Genomic DNA, 16,079 nt, shown 5'->3' with positions numbered 1-16,079 from the left:
AAGCTAAACATTCCCAGATCCTTTAACCGTTCCTCATAGGACATGATTTGCAGACTGCTCACCATCTTGGTAACTCTTCTCTGAACTTGCTCCAGTTTGCCTATGTCTTTTTTAAAGTGGGGTGCCCAGAACTGGACCCAGTATTCCAGATGAGGTCTGACTAACGAAGAGTAGGAGGAGAATAATTACCTCACGTGATCTAGACGCTATGCTTCTCCTAATACATCCCAGAATTCTATTTGCCTTTTTGGCTGCTGCATCACATTGTTGACTCATGTTCAGTCTATGATCTATTAGTATACCCAAGTCTTTTTCACATGAGCTGCTGCTTAGCCCAATTCCTCCAATTCTGTATGTGCTTTTTTAAATTTTTCTTGCTCAGATGTAGAACTTTGCATTCCTCCTTGTTAAATACCATTCTGTTAGTCGCTGCCCACTGTTCAAGCTTTTCTAGATCTTTTTGAATACTCTCTCTTCCCTAGTGTTAGCTATCCCTCCTAGCTTTGTGTTGTCAGCAAATTTGATCAGTTTCCCATCAATTCCCTCCTCCAGATCATTTATAAAAATGTTGACCAACACTGGGCCTAGGAAAGAGCCTTGTGGTACCCTACTTGATACATTCTTCCACTTGGATGTGCAGCCATTTATGACCACCCTTTGAGTACGATCACTCAGCCAGTTGTGAATCCACCTGACAGTTGCCTTGTCAATCCCATATTTGGTCATTTTTTTTCAATAAGTATAGTATGAGATAAACGCACTACTACCTCCCCCACTGGCTATCGACCTAGACCCCAGGGTGGCGCTGTTTGGCCTGCTGGAGGAGGAGGTGTGGCCACACCACACTCGCACCTTTCTGGAAAAAGTGCTGTTCTTGGCCCGCAAGGTAATAGCCATGAAGTGGATGGCTGTGGAAACCCCTTCAATCCTACATTGGACCCAACTGGTAAATACCGTAACCTCTTACGAGAAAATTATTTACCAAAACCAAGGATGCCCGGCCAAATTTAGGAAAATATGGGGCTTTGGCTCGACTCCCACTCTACCTTATCTATGGAATGAGCCTCGAGGCCTGACCTATACATCCTCCCCCCTCCCTCCCTCCACAGTACCCCCTTCCCTTCTCCCTTCTCCTCTCCCCCCCCCCCCAGACAAGTGTCAGCAGACCTGTCTGGCATGACTTCTTTGTTACAAACCCAAGCTGGCTCTGGTTAATTACTCCATTTTCATCCAAGTACTTGCGTACATGCCGTTTAATAATTTGTTCAAAGATCTTTCCCGGTATAGAAGTCAGGTATTGAATGTCCATGGCTGAGAGATTCCACACTTGGAATCCGAACGTGCCGTGGACACGAGGCCTTACTGAGCTTTCTGCAACCTGGAATTCAGAAGGAACCTCAGAAAACTACATCTCATGTTTGGGACAAGGGAAGATTTTTCCCAGTTTATATTCCAACCCAAGCTGGACATTAGCGACAAAACCAAGTTTTAAGAATCTTCACTGAATGAAACCAAGCCAGGAGAAAATCGTCCAGGTACGATGACTATATCCTATTCTCATGCATGAATCATCATCTCTACAGCCAATTTTGCAAAAGCCACGGGGCCCGAGATAACCCAAATGGTAAGGGCTGGGATGGAAGACGAAATATTGCTTACTGCCGCTCTGAAGTACTTCTGTGATGTGGGATGATCAGAACCTGGTAACGGGCATCCTTGATGTCTACTCGATGCCATTACATGGTTCAGGTGTAGATCAGCTATAGTCAGAAAAGACTCCATCTGGAATTTTCGTTATAAAAGGAATCTGTTCAGTTCTTTAAAGTTTACTATTACACGAATTTTAGGGTGGAATAAAAACCTCGCCCTTTCTCTGTCTCTGGAACTAAAACATTTTAGTCTATGAGGGGAAAAAAAAAAACTTCTTTCAAGAGGGTAGATTGTTTTGTGGAATCGGATCTTAGATCCATGAGGTGAAATCTTTCTGGAGGAGAGGAAGTCCAGACTATATCCTCCTTAAACCACTTTTATCCGAGGACTTGCTGAAATCTTTTCCCAGGCCTGAAAATAGAGGGAAAGAACCGCTGACGTGGGGCCTGGCGTCACGGGTGGCTTCTATTGGTAGAGTCAGACTTTTCTTGAACAATTGTTTTTATTACCTCTAAATTCCCAGGATTTATTTCTCTTAGGCCTCATGCCCACGGCCATGTCAGATTCAGACTGCGAAATATCGCAGCACAATCAGACCCTGCGACCTCCAAAGACCCCATACTCACCTGTCCTGATCTGCTGCGAGTGTCTCGCCCGGCGAGCTGGCCCGCATGCGCAGTGCAGGGCATTTAGTGCTGGGCTATGGCACAGATTCTGCAGTGCCCACTGCGCGAAATATCGCGGGACGGACGGCTTCCATTGACTGCAATAATTCGATTTTCCCCACAGAATAGAACATGCTGTGATTCTCGCCCGCAAGTAGAAAAATCGCAGTTGATTTCCACTTGTAGGCAGGGGAGAATCATTTAACATGGCATGTCTATCGACGGACATTGCTGCAGAATTCACGGTGGGCATCTGGCTGTGAATTCTGCAGCGATAATCTATCCGTGGGCACCAGCCCTTAAACTCTCCATCCGTCCCTTGTAAAATGGCCTCTGCCTTCTAGTAAAACCAGGTGATGGGAACCCCTCTTTATCCGAAGCATTTTCCAAGATATAATCCAATGCTTGTCCAAATAAACCCCCCCCCTGGCAAGGAACCACATAACCCGGCTTCTGAAGCTAAATCCCCAATCCACTATTTAAGCCGCGAGACTGCTCTTGCTGAATTAGATAAAGCCACTGCTCTGGCACTAAATCTCAATACACCAGCAGATGCATCTGAGATAAAAATCAATGGCCATGGTCATAGGAAGAGATTCCGCGATCCCAAGGGGAACTATTAATAATCTGACTCTCGCTGACCCAACCATATGTAAAGCGATCGTGCTACAGAGGTGGCTGCAGTACAAGGCTTCATAGAGGTTGTAGCTGCCTTCCCGTTCTTCCTAAAATGAAACCTGATCTAAAGGATCCATTAAACACCCAAGATCTTCAAAGGGAAGGGCTGATTTGCTTTGAAATTTTTGCTATTGATGCATCATTTTTGGGGCCTTACCCCAATTGGCCACCTCCTCCTCATCTAAGGGGTACTTCCTTTTTGCAGCCCTAGAAACATAGAATCTTCTATCCGGATGCTTCTATTCTCTGTTAATCAGGGATTCTACATTTGAAGACCTGAGAGCGTCTTGGCCTAAGGCTCTCAAACATCTGATCCTGAATGAGACGCTGTAGCTTCTTCCAGATTCATGGTAGATCTGAAACGCGTAAAGCAGCAGATCAGCACCCTCGGACAGAGCAGTTTACCACATAGTTGATCTTCAGAAGAGGAATCATAAGACCAAGAGGCTTCTCCCTCCTCAATTATGTCTGATCTACTGGAATCATAGACTTCTATATGAGGAGATTTAACCCCAGAGGTACTGGGAAGATCTCTCAAAGACTTCCATAGAGCCGTGCACTTCTGCCTTTACAATCTCCTTAATATTTTGAATTGAAGATGGAGAATTATCCAAACAAAGCTGACAGAAGGCTTCAGCAGAAAGGAGTTTCTCTTCGGAATATCCGTAGAACCCCCGTTGGCTTCCTGGACTGGACCTGGGTGTTCATGGCACCGATGACAATCCCTATTGTTCTGCATGGTCTGGGTATAGGTCTGCGAGTGTGTTCCAACACAGAAACGTGCTGGGACTCTCCTGAAGAAATGCGCTCCTTATATGCCCTGTCCAGCCTCCTCCTATTGGTGCCTGGCAGACACCAATAAATGGCTCCAGGAAAGTACAGCTCCGTACAGCCAAATTTGTGCCCCAACAAGCAACACCCTGCGAAGCCGCATCAGCACTTTGTCCCCATCTCGTACCGGAAGTGAAGCAGGTCTCATGACCAGAACCTACAAACTGCCACTACACCAGAGCCAGAGTCTTCCCTGCAGAGAACAGGCAGCCTTGTAGAAGGGCTGCATCAGGCAGTGAAACACCACGAAGCCCCGTTATAACTAAAATCAAACCAGGACAGAGCAGATCCCCTTGGCAGATGCCGCGACTCACTGGAGCCTCTGTACAGAGGAGCGCCCAAGACCCACCACATGGGAGGGGAGGAGAACTAGTCTTACCAGCGGCTCCATGCAGAGACTAAGGCTGAGCCTGGAACCCTCACCCAGTAGGTCTATTATGTGGGAGGAAAAAAACTCCTTGCTGATTCCATAATGGCAGTCAGACTAACCCCTGGATCATCCCCCTCTACCTTTTTATTCCCCCCAGGCTATAAAAATTAAGGGGGTTGTCCCGCGCCGAAACGTTTTTTTTTTTTTTTTTTTAAACCCCCCCCCCCCCCCCGTTCGGCGCGAGACAACCCCGATGCAGGGGTTAAAAAAACAACCCGCACAGCGCTTACCTGAATCCCGACGGTCCGGCGTCTTCATACTCACCTGCTGAAGATGGCCGCCGGGATCCTCTGTCTCCGTGGACCGCAGGGCTTCTGTGCGGTCCATTGCCGATTCCAGCCTCCTGATTGGCTGGAATCGGCACGTGACGGGGCGGAGCTACACGGAGACGGCATTCTACACGAGCGACCCCATAGAAGACTGCAGAAGACCCGGACTGCGCAAGTGCGGCTAATTTGGCCATCGGAGGGCGAAAATTAGTCGGCTCCATGGGAACGAGGACGCCAGCAACGGAGCAGGTAAGTATAAAACTTTTTATAACTTCTGTATGGCTCATAATTAATGCACAATGTATATTACAAAGTGCATCAATATGGCCATACAGAAGTGTATAGACCCACTTGCTGCCGCGGGACAACCCCTTTAAGTTATTTAACCTCTTAACGCTCCAGGTTGTATATTTACGTCTTGGAAGTTTGAGGTTTGTTTGGAAGAGTGTTAAGTGTTGATCTCGCTCTACACAATGCAGGTGCCGACTGTTTCTTACAGCTGACACCCAGCCGCAACAGCCCCTGACCAGCAGCGCCACTGATCTGACCCGTCAAGCCTTAAAATGCTGCAGTCAACTCTACTAGCAGTACTCAAATGTCCCGATCGCTGAAACGGGGGGAAAAAAAGGGCGGCACCCTTTAAGGGTTAAGTCCTTCCAGTTAAGTTTTGTTCACGAAACCTTCCACCATTTTTTAGCTATCCTTGGTCATTAGAAAATCTACTTCTGAATCTACCCATCAACACTCAAAGGAAATGAATAAACAGAAACAAAAACTTGCACAACATCTAGAGCCAAGCTACTGATTCACTAGAGATCTACTACAACTCCGTCACTACAATTGTTGAGTCAAGACGAAAAACCTCATAGAACTGAAGAAGTTGCAGCATCAGGACACAAGCATCCCGTCAGGGCTCAAACTCACGACTGCCTGTGCTCTAGTTGGTGGCTCTCCTGCTGAGCCATCCAACCTTGGATAGCTCCCCTGCATATCTTGATCTTATTTCCAGATCCTACTATCCAGCCCGTTTTAGCTCCCACCTGTTCCGAATTATGACTTCATATAAAAGCCTGGCCCTGACACTCCATTCTTGTGTGATTATTCTGCTCCACAGCATTGGTCAATCTCCACTTCTGCCTGCTTCTCTGAATTGCTACAAGACCACCTGATACCGACTTCCGGATTCTCTTCTGACTACGCTTACCCACCTCATCCATCTTTACTACAAATTCAGACCTCCCATTGCCGATGCCTGGATCTTCCCCGACTACTCTGCCGACTTGCGACTTCTACACCTGAGGCTCCACCCTAGCGCTTGAAACCGCTACACATATCTTTCATTTTCACAGACTTCGAGGAGAAGGTTAAACCTTTGCTCCTCTCCTCAATTTACTAAATCTAGTGTCCCTGACTTTCAATAGCTTCAAATATTCAACTTACCAAAAACGAAAAAGGTTTAGCTTCAAACCCGACACATCCTCCCCACGTAGCAGATGCTTCTTTTACACATTAATGTTCTTATAACCTCAAAACATACAGCAAGTTCAGAAAGTAAAATAGAAGCACTCAATTCTGTTAGGCCCCCTGTCCACAGGCGTGATTTCGCCAGCGGTAAATCGAAGGCAAATCACGCCATCTGAAGCTTTCCATTGCGTTGCTATGGAGAGCGCAGCCCCCTGTCCACAAGCAGAGGATCACTGCGATTATCTGTCAGATCTGCTGACAGCAGAGTTCCGTCTGCCGGCTCCCGGGCGGCGGTGATCCGCCGCGGGATACGGCAAAGACCAAGGCCCCTGTCCACGGGCGATCAGTGTACTTTCAAAAGAAAAAAATTGTACAAGTATTTACTTTTTGAAGAGCTCTTTGTCCAGCATTACTCCATCTGACGTAGTTTGTAAAGAAAGTCTCAACATGTCCATGCATTCTTTCAGTCTTGGATCAGCCGTGCGCAGACCAGTAGATTTTAATGCCTGCAAGCAAACAATAAAAACAGGCATTTTAGCCGTGAGGAGTTATTCAACAGTTCTGCAATGTAAACAAGTCCCATTTATGTAGATCACCATTTCTATACCATAATTCTCACTGGGCAAATAGACAGATCAGCCTTAAAGGGGCAGTAACGTTTCTGATAACCACTAGTCATCTACCAGCTTGTGTCATTATCATTTATGTAATATACTTGCATTAAAAATGTTGTTGCTTTACCACCGTGCATCACATTTTAAGTGTCTCCCTTCCAGCTTCTCTACAATCCATTCTGTCATTATGTACAGAGCTTCCTTAGTAATAAAGACTGGGATGCTTCCATAGCAACATGGGGAGGGGCTATCTTCACTGGCTGCAGGCTGACGGATCCGCAGACATTGCGGTCTCCACAGTTTCGAACTCTCCTGCTGTTACAGCGTGTTGGTGTGTGCACACATTATAGTGGATTTATTGACTATATGGCCAAAATATTTCCAAATGCTTGAATTCATACTAGAAAAGAAGGAGGGGCGAGCATTGAGATACTGTCTCCCTGCTGATTGAACCAGAGACTGTGCAGGGCAGTATGGGAAGAGCAAGGAAGCGCAGGACATAAACTACTGACTGAATTCTAAGCTTGTTACACGCCCCTCCCTGAAAGTGGATTGCAAACAGCAGAACAGAAAATGGGCAAGGCTACCTGAGAATCAGATATTACAGACTAGAAACACGGTGCAAACAGCAACAAATGAGAAGTAAGAAGAACCGGGTGAACTTTAGAAAACTTGCTGAAAACTCAGGTATGCTTTAAAGGGGTTTTCAGATTTATTTACCATTTTTTTTTCTAACTATAAGATGTGTTTTCTAGCAAGGAAAAAAAAAAGTCTTTCCAAGAAGTCCCAGTGTCTTACACTCCAGGATGGATGGGGGGGGGGGGTCTAAGAATATTACACGCCCCTGACCACTCAAAGCTCTGTCTGGTCGTTGAGAGAACTGTGCAGCGATACCTGCAGCCGCTACACACTGCTCTCACTGCCCGCCAATGATCTGTAAGGTCAGAGCAGGGCAGGAGAGAAAGCTCTGCAGGGTGTGTAGTGTGTACAGTAAAGTTGTGCGTTCATATATTTATGTGCTGCAGAGCTGTGTGCCTAATGGGGTCATTACATATGACCTTAAGAAAGGCCTAAAACCAGTCAGTGAATCTTCACTGGAGCAGCATCATTTGATTGGTTGACGAAGTAGACTGTAGATTTCTTAAATGTTATTTGTTGCTAAGTGGCAAGTCAAATTATCAAAACTGCCAATGCTGCATTGTGCTGTCGTCGTCATCACCGTCCATGCTGGATGATTATTTTTTGTAAATAAACTAATCACAGCCGATAACTCCCCATAAATAGTGTGGATGGTATTTAGAGATCTCTTCGATTTAGAACATCACAAAGCCACAAACTATTCTTAACCAGCTACTAGCTAACAGTCACATGACATTCTAGCTCATCAGCATGTAATATAAGCATGCAATAATGAACCTAACTCATCTTGTGCGAACTTCACACTATTTTAGATTTTTTTCCCCTTAAGGCCCAATGTCCAAGGGCAAATGTGATTTGTGGAAAAAGCGCAGGAGATCCGCAAATCAAACCGCCCATAGAGATGCATGGGCGTCCGCAAATGTATTAAAACATGCGGATTTGATTTGCGGACTTTTTTTCCAGCTCGTTGGTCGGCACTTGGACTACGCACTGGCTACATTCCAGCTCGTTGGTCGGCACTTGGACTACGCACTGGCTACATTCCAGCTCGTTGGTCGGCACTTGGACTACTCACTGGCTACATTCCAGCTCGTTGGTCGGCACTTGGACTACTCACTGGCTACATTCCAGCTCGTTGGTCGGCACTTGGACTACTCACTGGCTACATTCCAGCTCGTTGGTCGGCACTTGGACTACTCACTGGCTACATTCCAGCTCGTTGGTCGGCACTTGGACTACTCACTGGCTACATTCCAGCTCGTTGGTCGGCACTTGGACTACTCACTGGCTACATTTCAGCTCATTTAAGCTATTTGTTAATAAGTTATAGATTCTTAAACTTGTGGAAAATTTTGGTGCGACAACACTTAGCAGCCACTTTGGGACTTATGAGGCACCCAGCCAACGTTTAGGGGGCGCTGCCTGTAAAATTTTACAATTCTGCACAAAAAGCTGACAAAGTGTCAATGAGTTAACTCACTTAGATCAAGATCAGTGGCAACACTCGACCAGCCAGGGAAGAATGACTTTAATGCAAACGGCTCTAGTGCCTCAACCAAGCTACACACCGGGCTGACCTCCATACAGGAACACTCTATAAAAAGGTCAGCAGAAGTGAAGGTGGTCCAGCAGGGACCCTCTCCCAAATTAGGCCAGTTGACAAGCAATGACCCTAATGTGATTAGCCAAATGTAATAAGGGAACTACCATACACATGCTATTGTTTAAATGTATAGATAATGACAATGTACTTCTAGGCTGGGGTCACATGGGACGGAAATTTTGCGGAAGGACCGCACCGTAAAACGGCAAGATTTCCGCAGGATAAGCGCAGCTTCACCGCCTGCATTTCCGCTGCAGACATCTCTCCCCATAAAGAGGAAAAAGACCGCTGCGAAAATAATAAAAAAAAAAAGAATTGACATGCTGCATCTTTGTTTTCTGTGCCACTTTGCTGGCTAGTCCTGGGATTAGGAGCCGTGGGCAGAATTGCCGTGCGGACATCCCATTCAGAAATTCCGCGGTAATTCCGTCCCATGTGAACCCAAGCCGAGGGTTCACAGGACCTGACTGATAACCATTAACACACTGCGCCCGCCTCCACCCTAATCAGATATCTGCCCCAGCAAGAAGAATTATTTACCCGAAACAGGTCTGTCCTGGTACTATTAATGAGTGGAGAAGCAGCGTGACTATGTGGATCGGTGCTTCATTATTGCAAACCGGCTTGCCTCTTATTTCCTGCCTTACTCCTTATTAACTATTAACCTCCTTTTCTGCATTAACCCCTTCCCGGGTACATTCACGTCCTGGAGCGTCGGGGTAAGTATGCATGCAGAGGGGTCACGGGGCGACCTTTCTACATACAGCGCAGGCGTCAGCTGTTTATTACAGCTGACATCAGCGTGCAATAGCTGCGATCGGCCATTCGCGACTATTAACGCTTTAAATGCCGCTGTCAGTTCTGACAGCAGCATTTAAATCCCCCGAACATTGCGGTGAAAACAGGGGAGCCGTGCAGGTGTCATGGCAGCCAGGGGCCTTCTGAAAGGCCCCAGGGCTGCCTATCAAACCATCCCCGTGGGGTGGCTTGATAGGCTGCCTGTGAAATTGCAGTATGACGTAATGCTGTAGCATTACATCACACTGCAGGAGCGATCAAAGTATTGCATATTGTAGATACTGAGTAAAGTAATAATACTATTACTTAGTAATAAAGTTTTTTTAGTTGTAAAAAAAAAAAAGAAAAGTAATAAAAGTTTAAATCGCCGCCCTTTTGACATATCGATTATTAAAAAAATCTAAATAAAATAAAAATACATATCTGGTATCGCCACTTCTGTATAAGTGCGATCTATAAAGGTAGCACATTATTTACCCCACACGGTGAACTTTGAATAAAGAACGCCAGAACTGCACTTTTTCAGTCCCCGTCTCCCAGAAAAAAACGCAATAAAAAGCGATCAAAAAGTCCTATGTATTTTGAATTAGCACTAACGTAAACTACAGGACATCCCGCAAACAATGAGCCCTTGCTCAACTACGTCGACAAAAAAATTAAAAAGTTATTGCGTGCAGAAAGTGGCCGCAGAAAATAATCGAAAAAATTAAATGTCGTCTTAGAAAAAAAAAAAAAACCTATACAAGTTTGGTATTGTAGTAATCATACTGACCCATATAACCCATAGCAGTATCATGTCATTTTTGTTGCAGTTTGTGCGCCGTAGAAACAAGCCGCACCGAAAAATGGCGGAATTTCTTTTTTTTTTCCATTTTACTCCACTTAGAATTTTTTTTAAGTTTTTCAGTACATTATATGGTACATTAAATCGCACCATTGAAAAATACAACTCGTCCCGCAAAAAACAAGACCTCATGCAGCGACGTCGATGGATAAATAAAAGGAGTTACGTTTTTTTAAAGGGGGGGGGGGGGGGAGAAAAATGGAAGAAAAAAAAAAAAGGCCGCGTCATGAAGGGGTTAATACAAAGAAAGAAGACACGACTAAACCAACGTCACCGCCTGCGACCCTCCACTTCCTTACACGCCAGGGAAGTTGTAAAACCCGGCTAAACTGTTTCTCACTCCTTTCTGTTGCCAAGAAAAGAGGAAGGTAGAAGAGGGATCAGAATGATTTGGGACGGGTAAAGGAGACACAGGAGGAGATTCATTTGTAATATATTGATCCTCACAATCTGCTCTCGAAGAAGGGTCACGGATATCCTAGTCACACAGAACGCCTCTAATGACTCTTCAGTCTCAGATCCTGAGCTGCTACAAGAACCAGGTAACAACACTGAAGAATACTGCGTGATGAATCAGGCGCAGGACATCGTCTATAGCAGTGGTGGCGAACCTATGGCACGCGTGCCAGAGGCGGCACGCAGAGCCCTCCCTGCTGGCACGCGTCACCATCGGCCGCTCATCACTTACTGAATACCGGCAAGGGCAGGAAGGACCAATGGCTCCGGCAGGTGAGACATGTCCTCGGCGTACTCCCTCACCTTTCCTTGACGGTCTTCCCTCTCTGCCTTGTCAGTGTCCCTGGTGCGCTCCCTGCAGTGACAGCCCAGTATCTTCCCTGCCTGCTGTCAGTCCTGGCGGGCCGGCGCGCTCCCTTTTTCCCTGCAGCGGCGGGCCGGCATATTCCATGTCTGCTGCGCCACTGTCAGTGTTCACCAGCGGGACTGGTCCCCCGCTGTCAGTGTCCTCTTGGGCCGGCGCGCGGGGGAAACAATGTACAGCGGCGGCATGCAGGCTAACAGCGGGGAGGACAGTGGCCGCAGGGGCACATGGCCATACACAGCCGGCATTGAGTGGGACAGCGGGGAGTACAGTGACAGCGGCCACAGGGGTAAGGGGGGCCCGGGAGCGCACTGTCATGAGTGTGATGCGCTGGGAGCACAGGGTCAGTAGCGGGGGTGGCCGGGAGCGCTGTGCCATGAGTGTGGGGGCACTGGCATAACCCTGGAGGCCAGGCAATAAGCTTGGCACACACTGCTGCTAGAACCTGCTTGCAAGTAGCCAAACGGAAGCTAGGGGTGTAATAGGAGCATTCCTGCATGGAAACCCTGTCATACCCCTAGCTTCGGGTGGTGACAAGATACGCCAGTACCCAAGGCGTCCGGCAGCACCCACTGATGTCACAGTGTGTACCTGGGATCAGCGCTAGCAGCAGCGGCGCGTAGAGGAGGATGGGGTACGTATATGGGTCTCGGTGGGGAAGGGGCGCTATTACTACTGCAGGCCGCCGTGGGGTGTCCCCATTGCCGCCGGGGCCGCCGTGGGGTGTCCCCATTGCCGCCGGGGCCGCCGTGGGGTGTCCCCATTGCCGCCGGGGCCGCCGTGGGGTGTCCCCATTGCCGCCGGGGCCGCCGTGGGGTGTCCCCATTACCGCCGGGGCCGCCGTGGGGTGTCCCCATTACCGCCGGGGCCGCCGTGGGGTGTCCCCATTACCGCCGGGGCCGCCGTGGGGTGTCCCCATTACCGCCGGGGCCGCCGTAGGGTGTCCCCATTACCGCCGGGGTAGGTTTACACATGGCAGTAATTACCGTGTAAAATTCCGCGGCATTTCCGCATCCAAAAAGCAGTCAAAATCTGCACCCGGTCTATTTTGAAGTGGCCCTGTCCTTTTTATAATGACGGGGGTAAAATCATACGTCGTGATAAGCCCCGCCCCCTGACATGCTGGCACTTTGCGATAAATAAGTGGGTTTTGGGTTGCAGTTTGGGCACTCGGTCTCTAAAAGGTTCGCCATCACTGGTCTATAGTAAACGAGGAAAGACTATTCACATGCAGGAGAAAACATTTTAAACATCTGACGCATAAAGAGAAGCTAAAAAAAGGGGACTTTTACTACTGATGACTTCTCAGGATAGGACAATAGGTGATCAGCGGATTGTCCTGTAGTCAGTGCTGCTGGACAAACGGCGTCATCAGTACTCAGGGCCAGGAAGGGTAATAGAGGGTTCCACTGCCAATGAAAACAATGGGAGCGATACCTCCTATAACACTACCAGCTCGGACCACAATAAGAAGCCTGAAGTATAATAGGGTGCATTGTTCCCATTGATGTCTATTCCACTTCTGGCCCTGACCACTGATGATAAATGTCCGGGCTGCTGCACTGACAGCAGCTGGACAATCAGCTGATCGGCGGGAACCCCAAGAGGCGGATCTACTCTGAGGATAGGTTATCAATAGTAAAAAGTCCCAGAAACCCGTTTCCGACTTCACACACAGAGAGCCTCAGACATCGACTTGAAGTTACCACAACAGATAATCTTCAGCTTGCTAAAAGGGCTTTTCATACAGTACAAACCAGACATCCTATTAGTAGGACATTTGTCCCCAAGACTGAAGGTGAAGACCCCCCTCAACAGCGGATGTCCATAGAACACTCCTTCGCTCCATTCCCCTCGCACTTGATTCCATGGACAGGCTCTCCTATTCCTACGGCTTTAAAGTCCCACCCAACTCAAAGACCTACTCTGGCAATTGGTGGTGCTTTATTTCCAAGGGATCACGTGCCCCATCAGCTTCTCCTTCGTTCCCCTATGCTGGAAGCCCACAGCTCCTTGCAGAGTTGTCCCCAGGCCCGTTTAAGGCTTGGCGCCTTGGGGATAAGTGTTTGGACTCCCCTTTTTTCCATATACACTACCGTTCAAAAGTTTGGGGTCAACCCAAACAATTTTGTGTTTTCCATGAAAAGTCACACTTATTCACCACCATGCGTTGTGAAATGAATAGACAATAGAGCCAAGACATTGACAAGGTTAGAAATAATGATTTGTGTTTGAAATAACATTGTTTTTACATCAAACTTTGCTTTCGTCAAAGAATCCTCCTTTTGCAGCAATTACAGCATTGCACACCTTTGACATTCTAGCTGTTAATTTGTTGAGGTAAGCTTGTGAAATTGCACCCCACGCTTCTAGAAGCATCTCCCACAAGTTGGATTGGTTGGATGGGCACTTCTGGCGTACCATACGGTCAAGCTGCTCCCACAACAGCTCAATGGGGTTCAGATCTGGTGACTGCGCTGGCCACTCCATTACCGATAGAATACCAGCTGCCTGCTTCTGCTGTAAATAGTTCTTGCACAATTTGGAGGTGTGTTTAGGGTCATTGTCCTGTTGTAGGATGAAATTGGTTCCAATCAAGCGCTGTCCACTGGGTATGGCATGGCGTTGCAAAATGGAGTGATAGCCTTCCTTATTCAGAATCCCTTTTACCCTGTACAAATCTCCCACCTTACGAGCACCAAAGCAACCCCAGACCATCACATTACCTCCACCATGCTCAACAGATGGCGTCAGGCATTCTTCCAGCATCTTTTCATTTGTTCTGCGTCTCACAAACGTTCTTCTTTGTGATCCAAACACCTCAAACTTGGATTCATCCGTCCACAACACTTTTTTCCAGTCTTCCTCTGTCCAATGTCTGTGTTCTTTTGCCCATCTTAATCTTTTTCTTTTATTGGCCAGTCTCAGATATGGCTTTTTCTTTGCCACTCTGCCCTGAAGCCCAAAATCCCGCAGCCACCTCTTCACTGTAGATGTTGACACTGGTGTTTTGCGGGTACTATTTAATGAAGATGCCAGTTGGGTACCTGTGAGGCGTCTGTTTCTCAAACTAGAGACTCTAATGTGCTTATCTTCTTGCTTAGTTGTGCAACGCGGCCTCCCACTTCTTTTTCTACTCTGGTTAGAGCCTGTTTGTGCTGTCCTCTGAAGGGAGTAGTACACACCGTTGTAGAAAATCTTCAATTTCTTAGCAATTTCTCGCATGGAATAGCCTTCATTTCTAAGAACAAGAATAGACTGTCGAGTTTCAGATGAAAGTTCTCTTTTTCTGGCCATTTTGAGCGTTTAATTGACCACAAATGTGATGCTCCAGAAACTCAATCTGCTCACAGGAAGGTCAGTTTTGTAGCTTCTGTAACGAGCTAGACTGTTTTCAGATGTGGTGAACATGATTGCACAAGGGTTTTCTAATCATCAAGGGGAAGAGGAAGGGGGGGGGAAGAGGGGGAAGAGGGATATGGGGGGGGGGGGGAAGAGGGATATGGGGGGGGGGGGGGAAGAGGGATATGGGGGGGGGGGGGGGAAGAGGGATATGGGGGGGGGGGGGGAAGAGGGATATGGGGGGGGGGGGAAGAGGGATATGGGGGGGGGGAAGAGGGATATGGGGGGGGGGGGAAGAGGGATATGGGGGGGGGAAGAGGGGGGGGGGAAGATGGCGGGGGGAAGAGGGATATGGGGGGGAAGAGGGATATGGGGGGGGGGAAGAGGGATATGGGGGGGGGGAAGAGGGGGGGGGGAAAGAGGGGGGGGGAAGAGGGGGGGGGGAAAGAGGGGGGGAGAAAGAGGGGGGGGGGGGAAAGAGGGGGGAGAAAGAGGGGGGGGGGGAAGAGGGGGGGGGGAAAGAGGGGGGGGGGAAAGAGGGGGGGGGGGGAAAGAGGGGGGGGAAAGAGGGGGGGGAAAGAGGGGGGGAAAGAGGGGGGGGGGAAAGAGGGGGGGGGAAAGAGGGGGGGGGAAAGAGGGGGGGGGGGGGGGAAGAGGGGGGGGAAAGAGGGGGGGGAAAGAGGGGGGGAAAGAGGGGGGGGAAAGAGGGGGGGGAAAGAGGGGGGGGGGGAAAGAGGGGGGGGAAAGAGGGGGGGGGGAAGAGGGGGGGGAAAGAGGGGGGGGAAAGAGGGGGGGGAAAGAGGGGGGGGAAAGAGGGGGGGGAAAGGGGGGGGGGGAAAGAGGGGGGGGAAAGAGGGGGGGGAAAGAGGGGGGGAAAGAGGGGGGGAAAGAGGGGGGGGAAAGAGGGGGGAAAGAGGGGGGGGAAAGAGGGGGGGGAAAGAGGGGGGGGAAAGAGGGGGGGGAAAGAGGGGGGGGGGAAAGAGGGGGGGGGGAAGAGGGGGGGGGGGAAAGAGGGGGGGGGGAAAGAGGGGGGGGGGAAAGAGGGGGGGGAAAGAGGGGGGGGAAAGAGGGGGGGGAAAGAGGGGGGGAAAGAGGGGGGGAAAGAGGGGGGGGAAAGAGGGGGGGAAAGAGGGGGGGAAAGAGGGGGGGAAAGAGGGGGGGGAAAGAGGGGGGGGGAAAGAGGGGGGGGAAAGAGGGGGGGGAAAGAGGGGGGGGAAAGAGGGGGGGGAAAGAGGGGGGGGAAAGAGGGGGGGGAAAGAGGGGGGGGAAAGAGGGGGGGAAAGAGGGGGGGGAAAGAGGGGGGGGAAAGAGGGGGGGGAAAGAGGGGGGGGAAAGAGGGGGGGGGAAAGAGGGGGGGGAAAGAGGGGGGGGAAAGAGGGGGGGGAAAGAGGGGGGGGGAAAGAGGGGGGGGAAAGAGGGGGGGGAAAGAGGG

General features: G+C 49.2%; 1 protein-coding gene across 3 annotated transcripts in view; it reads right to left on the bottom strand.

Moving 5' to 3' along the window:
- The window catches only part of GLS (glutaminase), a 158,257-nt gene that overhangs the window by 118,947 nt on the left and 23,231 nt on the right, over positions 1-16,079 (bottom strand). For all 3 annotated transcript variants that reach the window (XM_066577226.1, XM_066577228.1, XM_066577227.1), the window contains exon 3: positions 6,372-6,493. In XM_066577226.1, the coding sequence (XP_066433323.1) occupies positions 6,372-6,493 (122 nt within the window). The remainder of the gene's footprint in view (positions 1-6,371; positions 6,494-16,079) is intronic.

Source organism: Eleutherodactylus coqui, chromosome 8 (genome assembly GCF_035609145.1).
Source record: "Eleutherodactylus coqui strain aEleCoq1 chromosome 8, aEleCoq1.hap1, whole genome shotgun sequence".
Classification (NCBI taxonomy): domain Eukaryota; kingdom Metazoa; phylum Chordata; class Amphibia; order Anura; family Eleutherodactylidae; genus Eleutherodactylus; species Eleutherodactylus coqui.
The sequence above is the reverse complement of the archived record's forward strand: the minus strand, read 5'-3'. Positions and strand labels throughout refer to the sequence as shown.